The following is a 17,981-nucleotide window of genomic DNA, read 5'->3' on the forward strand; positions in this document are numbered from 1 at the left end:
AAAACTACATCTTCAGCAAATATCCCATTCATTGGTTATGTTTTAACAGCGAGTTAGCCTAGTTAAGAGGTTTAACATTTCTTACAGCATGCTTTCTCTATAGTCTAGTAATACAGGAAAAGAAATTTGGGTGGTTGGTAATATTTTTGTAGAAAAATTGACGTTTTATTTCATGCTGCATCTTTGAAATTCACTTAAAATTTTGAAGGAATTTAACTTTACCACAAATTTTAGAGTTTATGCACATCTTATTGGAAAAGGAGGACTTTTACGGAATAAACAGGGTAGTACACATAGAAATAAAAATCTTTCCACTTGTTGCTCTTTTTTGTGAGAAAAATGTGAAAATTAATGTTATAATTCATGGTTTTATAAAAACATTTTTAATTCTATACAAACATTTAACAGCTTATAGAATATATGTTTCTAAGATTATAATTTTAAAAATTAGGCATACCTTTTTTGTTGTCTAGAATTTTCAATATTTTCTGTTTTTTCATGTGACCTAACTGCTTATATGAACCTTATTAGATTGTAGTTTTAGTATATTTCTAGGTATTAGATCTTGTAAGAGACATAGAAGTTCTCTCTTTAAGATGGAGAAAAACAATACTGGAAAGGAGAAACAAAATTTGGTGTGATGGGAAAAAAGGAATTAAATTAAAAGTCTTCGTTAGGCCATATTTTATAAGAAAAGGTGTGTCCAATTTTTGTATTTCTAATACCTGTCATGCAACTTTTTTTTTCCTCCCCAGAGAACAAATAAAAAGAGTTAAAGACTCTGAAGATGTACCTATGGTCCTAGTAGGAAATAAATGTGATTTGCCTTCTAGAACAGTAGACACAAAACAGGCTCAGGACTTAGCAAGAAGTTACGGAATTCCTTTTATTGAAACATCAGCAAAGACAAGACAGGTAGGTAAAACTGTAATAAATACAAGTCTATTCTCTTATCTGTATCAAGTGATTTTAATTAACCATAGTATACTAATATATCTCCTAATAACATCATTTTGGGGGCAGGAAGGCTAAACATAAATAAATGTACATACCTGAGAGCATAACTATTTTATTATTGAGTGTAATTTATCAGTTTTTCCTACTGCTATACTAAAATAGGAAGTAAAACTAATTATTTGGAAAATGCTCCTTTAAGGATATGAAAGGGCAGTCCTTCTTAATCCAGTCTCCATGCTATTACTTTTGGCTTTGGTTTCTTTCCACATGGAACATTCTCTTCAACTCAGCACATCTTACATTCAAGAAATGTGGGGATTTTTTATTTATTATTATTTTTTTTGCTGTGATGTTTATAAAATGAAAGAACAGGGGAACAAATATTGAGTTCCCTGTTTTGGAAGTGCTTTTAAGAGTCTTATGTCATATGTTTCTAGATTAAATTTTGTTGTATTTGAAGTATTTTACTTTGGTAGAGTTTTTGTAAGGATATATTTTAGGAGAAAGTTTTCAGTAAAGCAAGAGACTATTTAGAAAATAAATAGAAATTTGCAGTTATTCATTTACTGGGTTGTTCTGACAAACATTAATGCTAGTTTGATCTTTTATTTTTAAAATTACCTATAATTTATTTATTAGTTTATTAATTTTTTTGTTAATCCTCATCCTGAGATATATTTTCCATCGATTTTTAGAAAGGGTGGGAGGGAGGAAGGAGGAGAGGGAGAGGCAGAGGGAGGAGGGGGAGAGAGAGAGGAGGGAGAGGGAGAGGGAGAGGGAGAGGGAGAGGGAGAGAGAAACATCGATGTGAAAATGAGACATGGGTTGGTTGCCTCTTGCACACACCCTGACTGGGGCCGGAATCAAACCTGCAATCCAGATATGTGCCCTTGATCAGGAATCGAACCCATGACCCTCTGGTGCTTGGGCTGATGCTCTAACCACTGACAAACACTGGCCAGGGCCAAAAATTACCTAAATTTTAAAAGTAACTTTTCTCTAGGTAAAATAAAATAATTTCAGTGTATTATTTAACCTTACCTGTATGAAATAAAGAGCTTAATGTATTAAAAGGTCCTATTTTAAGTCTTTGATTTATAAGTTAAAGAAAGACTTGATAGACACTTGATATACAGCACTACACTTTACTTTAGAGAAATTAAGATCTTATTCACATTGCTTCCCAGGTCCAGAGGCTGGGAAGAAGTTTGGTTTTTGTCTTCTTTTTATTGATTGTCTCTGACTGGATTCCTTGTTTTCAGTTAGAGGGAAGGTACTCAAAAAACATGATTATAATATTCATAACTTTTTCCCCATCATTTTCTTTTGAAAAATTTACAAATATAAAATTAAAGGAATTTTATTAAAAACACTTGCAAACCTACTACCATTAACAATTTATTAACAAATATTGAGTTCCCTGTAGTGGTTTGCACTAGTTGTAACTTTTAAAAGATACTTTTTGAACTAGTTAACATTTTAGTTTAAATTTTATAAAGAAAAAAACCTGGGAGACTGCCTAATGTAAAGAATTGCAAATAGAGCAGTGTTTCTCATACTTTAATATGCATAGGAATCAACTGGGGTGTTTATTCAAATCTAGATTCTAATTCAGTGGGTCTAGGTTGGGACCTGTGATTCTGAGTATATCCAGCTGACTCTCAGGTGATGCTAACTTTGGTACCTGCACTGTAGTTGTAGTAGAAAGGCAATAGAAGACAGTAAAAGGAAGTCTTATTATACCCACAATGCTGCCTTCCACTTCTCATTTGATGACCCTAAAATAACTGTCTTCTTTCTTTGTTCTGTGGTTACTATTTCAGAAGTATTAGTTCATTCTTAGAGTTTGATATTAGTGCTTTAATATACCACAGCATTCATAATTAATCAGAAAACTACCTGGTTTCCTTTTAAAATAGATTTTTAGGCTTTATGCTATTTTTGAGGGGGGGAGAAAGGTAAGGAAGTTGTATGTAGTGTTTTTGATATGGAGGTGGATTAACTTAAATTTGCTTTGTAGACATTTATGTGGATCATCTAATGAAAATATAGAGTGATGTAAAGGAATTCTTTACTTCTTAACCTTCTAGTGCTCACCTTATATTTATATACTGTTTTATTGGTATCTTTATATAATTTATGTTGCTAAACTATAACAGATATTTAGTTTCTGATCTTTATTACATAGACTTGTTGATTTGCCTTTCAGAAGTTTATTCATCTTCTTCTGTTTAAATTAATTTGATATTTGCATGCTTTTGGAAGACTTTATAAAGCTCTATTCAAGTACTAATTGTGGAAATTATAAAATGAAATGTAAATCTTATAAATTTTGTATCCATTTTTTTGTGTGAAAATTTGAAGCCCTATTTTCTGCAGAGTATTTTATTTGTTGCTTATTTGCTATTATTTGTTATTTGAACAAAATAAATTTGAATATCCTTGTTGTATTTTATAACAACTACTAATTTTCATGCCCTAGATCTTGGCCTTGAGCAGAAACCTAAAACAAACACCAAAAAGCATTATATTTAAGGTAGTAGGAACAGGACATTCATTTAGAGCTTCTCATACAACAGGGGCTGGCACAATTTCTCTGTTCAGGGCCAGATAATAAGCATTGTGAGCCACAAGCGGTATCTGTTGCATTTTTTCTCTTATGTAACCCTTTAAAAATGCAAAAATCATTCTTAGCTTTTGGGCAGTACAAAGAAAGAATGTGGCTACATTTGGCCTTCTGGTTGTAGTGTATTGATGCCCAAATTCTTCGGGGAACTGTATTGTTTGGTTATACATTAGAAGTTAGGGCAGACTTTTCAACTTAAAATTACTAATGTTAGCCTGTAAAAATCTGAAGTAAAACATGCATTCTGTGAAAGGGAAGTAGGAAGGGGGAAAACAGGGAAATTTCTCCTAATATTTCTTTAAGATAAGGGTTGCAGAATATATATTTCATCAACTTTAAAATGCCCACTATATGGCTAGGGTATAGTGAATTATATTTCTTTACAATCATTTTAATCCACATCTGAAAGGCTAAAGGAATGTTTATTTTCTGCTAGTGTGCATTGTGTGTGGTTCCCATGCTCCTACTGTGTAAAGACTGCTACTTGGTTTACATTTATCTGGGCAGTTAGCAGTTGCCAGATTTTCCTGGCTTCTTTGGGCAGTGAATGGCAGTGTGGGCAAAGGCTGTTGAAACCAAAACATTGACACCGTGCTAGTCAGCTGTGTGTTTTCCAGTATGCTACAATCAAAAGTGGGAGGTTCAGTAAAGTGGATGACAGAAGCAGAAGTCTCAGCATATTTGCTACTCCTGATTCAGTGTTTTTTTTGTTTGTTTGTGGTTTTGTGGGGGGTTTTTTTTTTTTTGCTTTCTGGAGGTCTCAATTTGAGCAAAATGTGAAAATTAGTTTTATGAACTTAAAAATGTTGAGTGATCCTGGTTTTTATTGGTAATTTCTGGATACTGAAAATTAGTTGTTTTAAGACCTGCATTAAAGAAAGTTTTTGATCAAATCATTTTAACAAAACAAACCAAACAAAAAACCTTATGTACCATACTTTTGTTTATTAGTAGTTGAATTTGTGTACATGAGGTCAATATTTTGAACTTTAGCTTTTTATGAGTTAAAAATAGAACAGTTACTGAGCACCTCCGGTACGCCATATTTAGCTTCTTGATTAGTGGTATTACTGCATTTCAGTTTTCAAGGCTGTAGTTTGCAAAGTTTTTTGAGAAATTTGGCAATGCACAGTTCCTTTTCAGAACACACCTTGTTCCTCCCGTTCCTCTCCCCCTAAGAAGGCTAATATCTTGCATGTTACTATAATTAGGGTGATAGAATGTTATTTCCTTGAGTTTGCAAGAATTTTTGCAGGTAATAAGCCATTCAAATACTAGCTTAAAATGAAATCTTAGTTGAAAGTATTATAGACCCTAGGATATGGAATGATGCTATTAACAGTTCTTTAGTATGGAGTACTCTATTGCCTTAGTCTCACAAGTATGTTTTCAGATAGTAGCTGAGCTGAAAATATTGTGAAATATCTTGCCTTTTCAAAAATATTTACATGTATAAACTTGTACACATTTGTTCCTTCATAAATATTCCCATTCTTAATGAACTTAAAAATGTTGAGTGATCCTGGTTTTTATTGGTAATTTCTGGATACTGAAAATTAGTTGTTATAAGACCTCCATTAAAGAAAGTTTAATTATTAAGTGCCAGTTAATGCTTAGCAACTAGCCACAGTTGGGTATTGAATGTTCAGCTATAATTTCTTTAAAAATTACCTACAAATTTTGGAATGTGAAACCATTGTTCTGTGTCAATGCCAGTGGTTTAAGGTGCATAAAGGATAAATAATAATCACTGGATGTCAGTATGACCTTAAAGCATATAACCAAGAAATAAGAAGTATTTAAATCTGAGAAAATATGGTAAATAACTGATTCCTTAAAATACAATTTAAATTTTCTATTAGTCACATTTAATGAAAAAGTCATTTTGGAATAACTGTTTTTCTGTGTTAATCATTTTAGCAACTGAGGTGCTAATACTGAATATTTTGGTGGTGGGTAGTAATCTCTTCTTTTTAATCATTGGCTTCCAATTCTCTCTCTGCATTGCTGGAAACAAAATTATATATTCTGGTATTGGTGATGGGGATGTGCACACTTATAAAGTAGACTCTTTCAAACTGATTTTAGAAATAAGTTACAATCAAACTTTGCTTCTGCTAAATTAGTAGAGGACCAAAACCCTGTTTTTCTCCTCTCATAAAATGTTTGAGTACCTCTACATTGACCTTGTAACTTTTAAAAACAGGAGTAGTAAATCTACATTCTTAACAAATATGAGCTTTTACCTGGTTTGTTTTATTTATATATATGTATATTTTTAAATTCTTGCATTAATTTTCAAATTTAAGAAGTATTTTTATGATTTAAAAATAGAATAGTTACTGAGCAGATTTAAAAAGTATGTGAAAATATATTAAATGCTAGCTCATGCTTTACATTTTATGTGCTCTACAAAAGTCATTTTAATGCCTTAAATTATTTATATTATTTAGCAGTGAGAATTTCTAATATATAATTTTTTAAGGACTTAGGAGTAAAAGTAAATCCTCTCCTTGAGAAATAATGGTAAATATAAAATATTAAAAATTTTATATATAGGTACAAGTGGTAATGTAATTTAAAGTACAACATATTTAATGATTTCAGAAAATTATTGGATATTTTTATTTTGTAGTTAGCTAGTGGTTGATTAAATTGATTCCATTAAAAATAAGGTACACATTTTCTAGGGCTATAGTGATTTTTATATTAGATAGCTGAATAGAAATATAAGTAACTTTTGAGATGTACATTTTAATATATAATCAAAATATTATTTAAATGCCCACTTAACTGAAACTTAATTTTATGAATTTTAAGTTAAAGTTTTACTTTAATGGTAAATTACCAACTCTACCAAAGCAGTTGATATATTTTTAAGATAAAAATTAGTGAATTGAGGTACCTTCTTTTCCTTTATTACAAGCAATGGATATGCAGTGACTTTGGCATAAAGAAATTAAGCCTTACCTGTCAGTTTACTACAATTAATACTAAAATTATTTAATTTAAAACTACAAATCATACATTTGGCATGTATTAGCTTATTTATTTATTTATTTATTTATTTATAAATATATTTTATTGATTTTTTACAGAGAGGAAGGGAAAGGGATAGAGAGTTAGAAACATCAATGAGAGAGAAACATCGATCAGCTGCCTCCTGCACACTCCCCACTGGGTAGGTGCCCACAACCAAGGTACATGCCCCCTACCGGAATCGAACCTGGGATCCTTGAGTCTGCAGGCTGATGCTCTATCCACTGAGCCAAACTGGTTGGGCTGTATTAACTTATTAGGTGTTAAGTCCACTTGGTCACATTTGGTTCATAGAAAGACTAATATTACCAGTTTTAGAGAGTTAAAATATTCCAATCTCCATAGTAATTCAATCTCAAAAATTAAAATAAAAAAAAACCAGTAAGCTTGAAGTTAAATGTGCAATAAAGCAGACCAGCTTTCTTAAACACTTCATTCTTTGAGAAGACTACACACAAGTATTACATCTTTTAAGTTAATTTGCACTACATGTAAATGAATATTTGTGTGAGTTTCTCTTTTAGATGTAAGCTTCTGCTTTGATGATATATTTTTCAGGACAAAGCAGCAGTACAGTTAACTAAACACTTTGTCCCACTTGGCTATTGCGTAATTTTCTGGACTGGAAAATATATTGTTGATCTCCATATATAATTGTGTTTGTCGCCATAATTTTCTTCCCATAGCCTTAAGCAGAGGTCCCTTTCTCTTATTTAGAATATTTGAATTAGAATGCTAGAAAGGATAAGGTCAGTATAACTGGATAATGTTCTAGAAATTATTTTTAAGACTTATAAAGATACAGAATGCACTGCTGCTGTTTTTTGTGTATCTTAAACAATTCGCAATGTTTAGAATTTAAATAATGTAGTTATCCATCCACAAAAGTCCCAGTTTCAGCTTCACTTGTCCATCTTAGAATTTCAATGGACAATGTTGTAATTGAAGATAGAACTCAAGATTCCAGTCTCTTGACCTGACTGTATTTTGAGGTGTGTGTGGGGTGGTTTCTTTTTTAAGAAAAACACAAAGGTTAAAATCCTTTTTGTACCACTTTTCTCCTCCCCATCTGGGTTGGAGTGGGAGGGGTGGGGGTCAGTGCTATATAAAACATTTGTTTTCCCTAAGTCAAAGAAATAATTTAAATCTAACTTTAGGTTTTGATTAATTCTGATTTAGTTTAACAAACTAAAATGATTGCACTAATACCTGTACTTAAGTTTTTCAGAATCTCCCCTAATTGCTAATTTGAATTTTCTAAAAAAAAAATCTAATCACATTACAAAACAAAACTGACTTTAAAGAACAAACCAGGATTCAAGCCATATTTTAAAATTGCATCCCCAGTTTTATTCAAGCAATCTGATGTCTGTTTTAAAAAGAAATTTTTAAGAAAAGCTCATAATTTCAAACTTCTTGCACATGGCTGTCCCAATAAATTACTATTACCAATGAAACAGACTTTAAAGAAGTTGTGTTTTACAATGCAGAGAGTGGAGGATGCTTTTTATACATTGGTGAGAGAGATCCGACAATACAGATTGAAAAAAATCAGCAAAGAAGAAAAGACTCCTGGCTGTGTGAAAATTAAAAAATGCATTATAATGTAATCTGGTAAGTTCAGCATATTAATTTTGGCAGAAAGTAGATGTCTTTTAAAAGTAACAAAGGAGCAACCACTTTAGGACTACCTAGTTGTGGGCTTTTAATTTGAAATATTAAAAGACACCTCACGGGAGGAGGGTAGAGGGGTGGATAAAAAATGTGAAGGGGAATGAGAGGTAAAAGAAGAAATTAAAAAAAATTTTCTTGGAAGAATTCAAAGTAAAAAAATGTATCTTTTCTTGAAAAAAAAAGAACCGTGTGGTATGTTTCCATAATTAGTATATTGGAATTTTTAGTTTAATGGGTTTTAATTATAATTGAGGCAGTTTTGATTGCTATAGACTACATTTGTCACAGGGTCTAGGAAGAAAAAAGTAGAAGAAACTATATAGAGTTTATAATAAGGTTGAATGTCCCAGAAGGTAGAAGCCCTTTGCTAATAATTCTACTCACTGGCATCAACATCTTTTTTCACCCAAGTTAGAAACTGGGAAGTCTTCAGGTGACTCCTGCTTCCTTCCTTTTACCCCCATTTGGAGACAACCACAAATTCCGATGATGTTACATTCTAACTTTTACCACATCATTAGTTCAGTCCCCTTTCATTTCCTGCTGGGACTGTTATAACCTCTTATATGGTTTACCTGTTGCTGTTTTCATTCATGGTGCAACCAGAGAGATACAGTGGGGCCTTGACTTATGAGTTTAATTCGTTCCGAGACTGAGCTTGTTAAGGAGCTCATTAACTCAAATTACTCTATCAACTCAATGCAAAAAATCGGCCAAGAGACAGCTGATATCTCAAAAAACTCGTTAGTTGGGACACTCGTAAGTCAAGGCCCCACTGTATACTTAAATATCACTCTCTTATTTTCAAATCCAGTCTCTGACTTCCTATTAACTATGGAATAAAATCTCAAATTTCATAACATCCTATATAATAAAAGGCTAATATGCAAATTGACCAAACAGCAGAACAACCGGTTGCTATGATGTGCACTGGCCACCAGGGGGCAGACAATCAGTGCAAGAGCTGCCCCCTGGTGGTAAGTGCACTCCCACAGGGGGATCACCACTCAGCTAGAAGCTGGGCGAGCGCAGCAGCAGTGGCGGGAGCCTCTCCCGTCTCCACGGCAGCACTAAGGATGTCCGACTGCCAGCGGAGAGCGGGCCTAAGCCATCAGTCAGACATCCCCTGAGGGCTCCTGGACTGTGAGAGGGCACAGGCTGGGCTTAGGGACCCCCCTGAGTGCACCGGGCCTCTAGTGTTATATATGGCTCTTCACTCCTTCCTACCCCTAGCATTATCTCGAAAAACTCCTTGGAAATTACTTTGTCCTTATATAAATGAACACCATGTATTTTCTTACTGTCCCTTGAGTCTTAACTGTTGCTCTTGTTTGGAATACTAGTATTCTTATCCCCTAGTCTTATAAATTAGGTAGTACTTTTTTGTGATTCTGTAATCTGTCTTCTAAGAATCTTTCTTTAAACCTTTAGACTAAGCATAATGCCCTTCCTGTGTATTCCCAGTATCCTTTCTTACATGCTTACCATATTACTTGAAATAACCTTTTATATTTGGTTCCTGTCCAGTAGAATCTTAGCCAGAATCACATTTTTTTTTCATTTTTACATGTCCATGCCTAATGAGGTTCCTGTTGAATTTTATTGCGTGTGATTTTTCAATTTCCTTTCTAAATCCATATTAGATTGGTCTTGCTCAGAAAACCTATGACTCAATAGATGCCATAAATTTTATGCCAAAGCTTTATTTAGATTTTGATATATATTGTTTGTAATATATAATGTTCCGTGAGAACATGAAATAAAACTATAGGATATCATTTATTGTGCTGATTAAACTAAAGGTAGGTAGTCTTTATTATATAAATTTGAGGTCAGAAATAATGTAGCTCTCAAAAGTATGAAATATACATCTGAATAGTAGATTCCATACCAGAATATATCATGTGTTCTAGTACTAATGTAAATTCAGAAGAAGAAAGCATGCCTGACATTAATTTTTATTGAGATTTATGAACTCTTGATATTTTTAGTATCATTATCTAAAGCAGTATCATAATTTGGAAGGTGTGATAAAATTGAACATTGCAATGCAATTTGAAAAGTCAGACTTTTTAAATTACAGTAGCCATGAGCTCGATATAAATGATTAAGTATAATTTTCTATTTTAATTTTTTATTTTCTCCTATTATCTTACTATTAGGTGATTTTTAAAGTAGAACTATTTGGAATAAAATAAATTTTGTGCTTTAAATCTTTATTTAAACAAAGGTGGAATCATACTTTTCTAAAGTTTCTCATTGTGCAAACTATTTTCATTGACTATGTAGTGTGAATATCAAATGATTGTTGGGCATGATGAATTTAATTCATGTCTTTTCAGTGGACATGGATAGCATTTATGTAAAGAAAAAAGTGTATTTGTAATGTTTAACATTTTAAATAAGAATATTTTTATAAAACTTGATAAATAGGTACAAATTAGTTTTTCTTAGCCCTAAAATAGATGAGTTTAAATAAAATAATTACTGGATACTACTTTTGTCATATATGTGTGTATGAGAATAAACTAGTTTCCATATGAAAAAAAGGCATTTACTGCTCTGTTTTGATTAATTGTAACATTTCCCTAATCATTGAAATTATTTTAGTAAGATTGCCTAGTAAGGAGGGTTCTGTGCGATGTGAACCTAAAATATTTGTCAGAATCTTAAAAGAAGGTAATGTTAACAGATTAGGTTTTCGTTGTATCCTAAATACTTGTGTGTTGTTTTAACTTAGATTGTGTTTTTTTATATCCATCTTGTGATTTTTTATTGCTTCTACTTCACCAGTTTAGTACCATTGACATTTTTCTTCATTATAAAAGTTGAAATGGAGTAGATTATTTATGGAATTGTGATCAAAGAGCATTTATGAAAGTTAAGTGAGGTGGATTAGATCCTCTTTTAAGTATTCCATTTTAAGGGTTTATTTTCATAAATTAGTCAAGGGTTGGTGAGCTATAAAATTATTCTTTACTATATCATTGGAAATTTTTTGCTTTTTATTTAAGGAGATTAGCATGAAGGTTTATATATATTAGGCCTTGATTGTATTGCTTGATAAATTGTCTATTACTTTTCCTCACTACTTTGGATGAAACAAAAGCATATGTTATATCAATAATGATTTCAGAAAGTGGGGAGCATTCAATGAGTGCAGCTTGGGGGCTTTCTTGGAGAGCTTGTTTATTCACTAGTGTTCATATCAGTAATGCTGGTTTTTCTTACTATTTGTTTAAATGTGAGTAATCCTCTCATTACCACTCTGTATTCACTAAAAAGATATTGGTGATACTTCTCTGAATTTTAGATTTGTTGTGAAAATTAGATAAGTGAAACTTGAAGAAAATGTCCTGATTTAATTTTGCTGTTATTTTGAAATACTAATTTTGGAAGATTTTAGTAATACAATAAAGGAGAAATCATATCACTTAAATTTTAAATTATTTTTAGGATAACAACAAATGTGTTTATATGAATATCAACAGAGGTGGTTAAAATGAGTAAAAACCTAATGTTCATTGTTTTTAAGGTGACTTGATTTATATAACTTTAATTGTTGGGTATTTGTTTCTAAGATTCCCTCTAGTGTCCAAGCTAAAAAGTATCATTATATTAACAGGCTTTTAAAAATAGTACTACTGAGTTGAACAGATTTAAAAATATATAGAAGATAATATTTTTTCTTTAATTTTATTTTGCTTTTATATTTAGTTTGCTCTAATCGGTACATGACAAGAATTGACTATGTATAGATCTTGTATAATTTCAGTATTGCAGTTAAAAACTGTCCTGCTACTATATTCAGAGTGCCACTTTTCACGTAATGAATTATTAGATTGAAAATTATTCTGACCTAAAATCACTTTCCACCATTACTGATTTTGGTACATTGCTTTGATCACAAATAGATGTCAGCCAAAATGACCAAATATATATTTTTTTGAAGATACAGCATTTGGCTTTCTATGGCAAATTTTTGAATACCTAATATACCAAATAGAAACCAAATAAGTAAAATAGAATATTCTTTAAATTGGTAAATTATACCCCTATTTAAATGATTTCGCTCCTTTTCCATAAATCAGAGTATTACATTTTTCAAAGTAGTGTGTGTGTTGGGTCACTTTAAATTTCTTCCTTACATGATTAAGTAATAATTGAAACTAATGCCTTACTACAGTATATATTTTAAAACTGAAAGTATATTCAAATACTGTTTACTTCTCAGTAATTATCTAAATCTAACAGATTTAAACAAATATTGAACCAGAGCTCAAATATTATTACTGTGAATAATTATGAAAATATTATATACTTGCAGGCTTAATATTTAACATCTAGACACTCAGGGATAATTAAGTGTAAACACATTTTCAACACACGTACACATTTGGATTTTGGTTACCAAGGTGTGCTGATACGTAAAAATTAGTAGCAAATTAAGTTCTGGGAAAAAGCATTTGTGAAGCTTATGTAGGATTCTATGCCTTTGCTTTTCATTTCCTTTTGTTAAAATCAGTGTTTCCATTTATAACATTGACAAAATATCTATGAAGAAGACATTAAAAGAATGTTAAAGGTCTGATAAATACTCATTTGCCTATAGGTGTCCTCTCTCTCAGTATTAATGTTTTCATTAGTGATACACCTTTCCTGTTATCTGTACACCTCAAACCATCATATATATTCACATTGTAATACTTGTTTTATATTTCAGGGTGTTGATGATGCCTTCTATACATTAGTTCGAGAAATTCGAAAACATAAAGAAAAGATGAGCAAAGATGGTAAAAAGAAGAAAAAGAAGTCAAAGACAAAGTGTATAATTATGTAAATACAATTTGTACTTTTTTCTTAAGGTATACTTAAGTGATAATTTTTGTATATTACACTAAATTATTAGCATTTGTTTAACTTTAGCATTACCTAACTTTTTTTTTCTGCTCCATTCAAACTATTAGCTTTTATCTTGAATGCTTATTTTAAAATGACAGTGGAAACTTTTTTTTCTCTAAGTGCCAGTATTCCCTGAGTTTTGGTTTTTGAACTAGCAATGCCTGTGAAAAAGAAACTGAATACCTAAGATTTCTTTCTTGGGGTTTTTGGTGCATGCAGTTGATTACTTCCTATTTTTCTTACCAATTGTGAACTTCAATGTGAAACAAATTAATGAAGCTTTTAAACCCTCCCTATTCTGTGTTTTCACTAGTCACCTACATGGATTAATTACTAATTTTAACTTCAATTGAGATTTCATGATTGGTTTTGCCAGAACATTAAGGGAACACGAATTTCTGAGCTTCCTGTAGATTCATCTTGTAGCCATCATGTCCTGTAGTTTCAGTTGCCGTTACTTAATGTAAATGTACACTGTTCACAAAGGCTTTCTTCCTCTTTCACTGCTATTTGTCATAGTCATGTTCCCAAAAATAATATATTTTTTCTATAAAAGGGGAAAAAAGGAAAAAAAGACAAGGCAATGGAAAATATTAAAAGGCTATTTACTGTCCACATTAGATAAACTCCTATAATACTCTTAATAGCTTTTCCTGTTAATGCAGACCCAGTATGTAATGAGGATTCTAGCAACCATTTGGGGGTATATTTACATGCTACTAAATTTTTGTAATAATTTTAAAAAATTTTAACGTGTATAAAAATTCTCGTAGGAATTAAATATAGTCTCCCTGTGTCAGAGTGCTCTTTCCTACCATAACTTTCAATAAACCTTTTCTTGAACTTCAGTCTTTAAAAATAATTTTAATTCTGGTAGTGATATTAAAGATTATTTGAGTCAGTTAGAGTAGGTGTTAAAGAGACCAAGTTGAAGTCCAGGCCCTGTGTGAACCCCTGAGCTCCATTGTGAGTTTCACAGTATGGAGTGCATCCCTATGGTCTCCCCGTGTTGTCAAGCATTGGTTGGTCAAAAAATGGGGACTGGAAGAGATGTGGCTAGCTCAGCAAGATACGTTCTCACTATGTGGTGGTTCTGCTGACAGATCAGGAACATAACTTAAAAATAACAACAGAACTTAAATTATATGTATATATTTTAAATGAGGTTTGGGGGATGGGGCAAAACTTTAACTTTTTTAAATAATGAAGGGAAAAAGTTTCAAAGTCTCTAGTATTGTCTAGTTCTCTTAACATGCTAAAGTAACATTTCATAAACACTTTACAAGTCTGGTCCATTTTTGTTTAAAGAATAAGGTTTAAAAATAGATAAATTAACAAAATGATTCTTTCAGTGCATTTAAAATGTTGCTTATTTTAAGATATTTAAAGTGAGATGGTACATTTAAAGCAAGAGGTGAAAATATCATTGGACTAGGAGGAAGGTGACTTAGATTTTGGTGTCTTACAACTTTGATTTTGGGCAGATCACTTATCATTTCTTCATGTTAAAATAACTCATCTCAAGGCCATAGCTAGCCTTACAATTATGTGATTTACATTCAGTTTACATAAAAATATACCTGTTTGTCAATCTTGGCATAATTTTTACCTGTGTTATTATCTTCAATACCAGTTTTAGGCAATTATGCAAGAGGTGAAGTTCATTTTTGAATATCCTTTCTCCATATTCAAGACTTTTCCTCCCATATTAGTGTCATCTTGCCTGCCTACCCTTCTATATGGCCAATGACTTGATGCTTTTAATATATCTAATTCCCCCTAACCTCAAGATTTATTGCTGTTTTGGGTATCTCCTTGAAGGCTTCAGATCAAGTCACATCAGAATGCCTTACATCTTATTTGCTCAAGCTCAACATAATCTGACAGATACTACAGTGGGATTTGACCTAATGGCTAATTTTTGAGGTGGTTGTAGCAATTTAATCTTTAACCTTTGAATATCATGTTTGCTGACTGGTCCATTAGTGACTATGTAGGAATTTTCATACCTGCTATGAGTAGACAGAACCCTATCCAATGGAAGAAGAATTTAATAAAGGTAGTGCTGAAAGAATTCCTTAGATAATCTGTAATTAGGACTGTGCTGAAAGAATTCCTTAGATAATTTATCATTAGGATTAACTCTGGTAACAGTGACACATTGCATTGTTTTAATAACTAAAATCTTACAGTGAAAAATACTTCAAAATTTAATTTATAAAGCTTTTTAGCGTGGTTCATTTATTCAACATATTTGAGTGCCTTCTAAATGCCAGGCACTACACAAGGCACCGAGGATATTATGGTAAAAGGGACATAATCTTTATGCTAAAGTAGTCTTTATATTCTAGAGTGGTTTGTAATCTTTGTAAGGCGTTTGGCACATGACCCAGAAATAACCATGCATATTTTAGTTTTGTAGGGAAGGGAGTCGGTCTCTTGAAATTTCTTCCATTTTTGGAATAATTATTTTGCTCTGATTCCAGTGTAACTGTTTAATCAAGCTACTTTATATAAATCATTTTTCATTGTTTTAAAGGAGTAAGCTTGATTATATATTTTTATTTGGCATAATTGTGTGACTCTGTTGGGACAATTATAGTATACATTAAGTTGTATGTAATAATATTAAAATCCCCAAGTGTGTAATATTCTGGTTGGTCTCTTTGTGTAAGTAATTAAAATAGACTTTAAAATTAATAATGAATTCTGAAATAGCTATGTTTATTTAAGGACGATTAAACATATGCCTGAACTAATGGACAGAAAAGGACATTTCTGTGTAAAAATCATTACGATTTCTGGAATGGTTTGCTAAACTAAGGTTCATGGAATATTATCTAGGTGGAGTGTTAAGACTTATATAGAACCTCCTCTTGTTTCTACCCAAGATAAAGAAATGGCCATGCTTCAAGAATAGCAGTGCATAATTGAGTGAGGGGATTTTTTAGGACTCTTGAATTTTTGATGTAGCTGGGAAATTTTTTTTTAATGCAGTGGTAATTATCCTTTATTATCTAAATTTAGAATAAATTGACACAGGTTTGTTTTCATAGAGATTTTAAAAGAGGAAAGATGATCCTAGGAGTAACATAAATGTTATCTAATTATTACAGACTTAAGATAAAGTTGAAGTTGAAAAAATGCTAAATTATAGTCTTAAGACATAAACATGTTTGTGGAAGAATGTATCAGAAGTATATAGTAAAATTTGAATGAATATTCCCAATTGGGAATTCTAGGCTCTATTTTAACTGAGTCACACTGCATAGGAATTTAGAACCTAACTTTTATAGGTTATCAAAACCTTTGCCACCATCGCACAATTTTGTCCTAATATATAAAGAAATCTTGTGAGGCATGTTAAGTTGAAGTTTGCATAAGTTCATCTCATTTGTATTCCAGTTACTGTTTTTTCTTCTAGCCATTTTTCTACACATTGTTTTTGTAGGTAATAAAAGCTAGTATCATTTACATTTGTCCAAAAATAATACTTTCATAGTAATTATATATTGCTGATTTTTAAGAACCTAGCAGTTACTATAAAACTGAATTTAATAACTTCTCTGTTAATATTGGGTAGCATGAAATCTGCTTTGATAAATTGAACAGCATACAACTGGTAGCTGCAAATTCCTTCAGAAAATGAAATTATTTCTTTCTAAAGATATATTCTTAACCAGTTCTTAAAAAATAGTGATAACTAGATTAATACTTATTTTAGTTCAATAGTTTTAAGTGCCTGTTTGGGATGATGCTAGGTAATTTAGATGAATTTAGGGAAAACAAAATTATTACCTGCAGAAATGTCAGTTACAGAGATCGCCCCTCCCCATAGAGTTAAATGGGTAATGTAATGTTTTATCCAAAAGTTTCCAGTTCCACTGTCTTGTGTTTTCATGTTGAAAATACTTTTGCATTTTTCCTTTGAGTGCCAATTTCTTACTAGTACTATTTCTTAATGTAACATGTTTACCTGGAATGTATTTTAACTATTTTTGTATAGTGTAAACTGAAACATGCACATTTTGTACATTGTGCTTTTCTTGTGGGACATACGCAGTGTGATCCAGTTGTTTTCCATCATTCGTTTGCGCTGACCTAGGAATGTTGGTCATATCAAACATTACATTTAAAAATGACCACTCTTTTAATTAAAATTAACTTTTAAATGTTTATAGGAGTATGTGCTGTGAAGTGATCTGAAACTTGTAATATTTTTGTCATGAACTGTACTGCTCCTAATTATTGTAATGTAATAAAAATAGTTATGATGGCTATGCTAGTGTGTATTTTTAAAAAATATATATATTTTTATTGATTTCAGAGGAAGGGAGAGGGAGATATAGAAACATCAATGATGAGAGAGAATCATTGATTAGCTGCCTCTTGCACGCCCCCTACTAGGGATCAAGCCCACAACCCGGGCATGTGCCCTTGTCCAGAATTGAACCTGGGACCCTTCAGTCTTCAGGCTGACGATCTATCCACTGAACCAAACCAGCTAGGGCTAGTGTATTTCTTAACAGAAATTTGAGACATTTGCCCAACAATTGATATGGAATTGGAATAGTTCATAAGTCACAGATACTATAGTGTTTTAGTAAATCTTTTTTTGCAGCTTATAAGTTAGAAATATTTATGAAAGGTGCTGTGAACATTTTGTAAGGTGTGTTTGCTTAAGACCATCTTAGTTTTTTTACAATATATTTTTTATTGATTTCAGAGAGGAAGGGAGAGAGAGATAGAAACATCAATGATGAGAGAATCATTGATTGGCTGC

The 17,981-nt window shown here is 31.7% G+C and overlaps 1 protein-coding gene across 4 annotated transcripts in view; it reads left to right on the forward strand.

The window, feature by feature from the left end:
• Positions 1–17,478, forward strand: part of KRAS (KRAS proto-oncogene, GTPase) — a 42,177-nt gene extending 24,699 nt beyond the window's left edge. For 2 of the 4 annotated variants that reach the window (XM_036296735.1, XM_036296733.1), the window contains exons 4-6: positions 756–915; positions 8,113–8,236; positions 13,020–13,109. In XM_036296735.1, the coding sequence (XP_036152628.1) occupies positions 756–915; positions 8,113–8,232 (280 nt within the window). In that variant the 3' untranslated portion in view covers positions 8,233–8,236; positions 13,020–13,109. Of the gene's footprint in view, positions 1–755; positions 916–8,112; positions 8,237–8,364; positions 8,366–13,019 lie in introns of all 4 variants that reach the window. The other 2 variants (XM_036296736.1, XM_036296734.1) reach the window with 2 other exon arrangements.
• The last annotated feature ends 503 nt before the right edge of the window (positions 17,479–17,981 follow it).

This window comes from Myotis myotis, unplaced genomic scaffold, assembly GCF_014108235.1.
Source record: "Myotis myotis isolate mMyoMyo1 unplaced genomic scaffold, mMyoMyo1.p scaffold_m19_p_3, whole genome shotgun sequence".
In the NCBI taxonomy this organism is placed as follows: Eukaryota; Metazoa; Chordata; class Mammalia; order Chiroptera; family Vespertilionidae; genus Myotis; species Myotis myotis.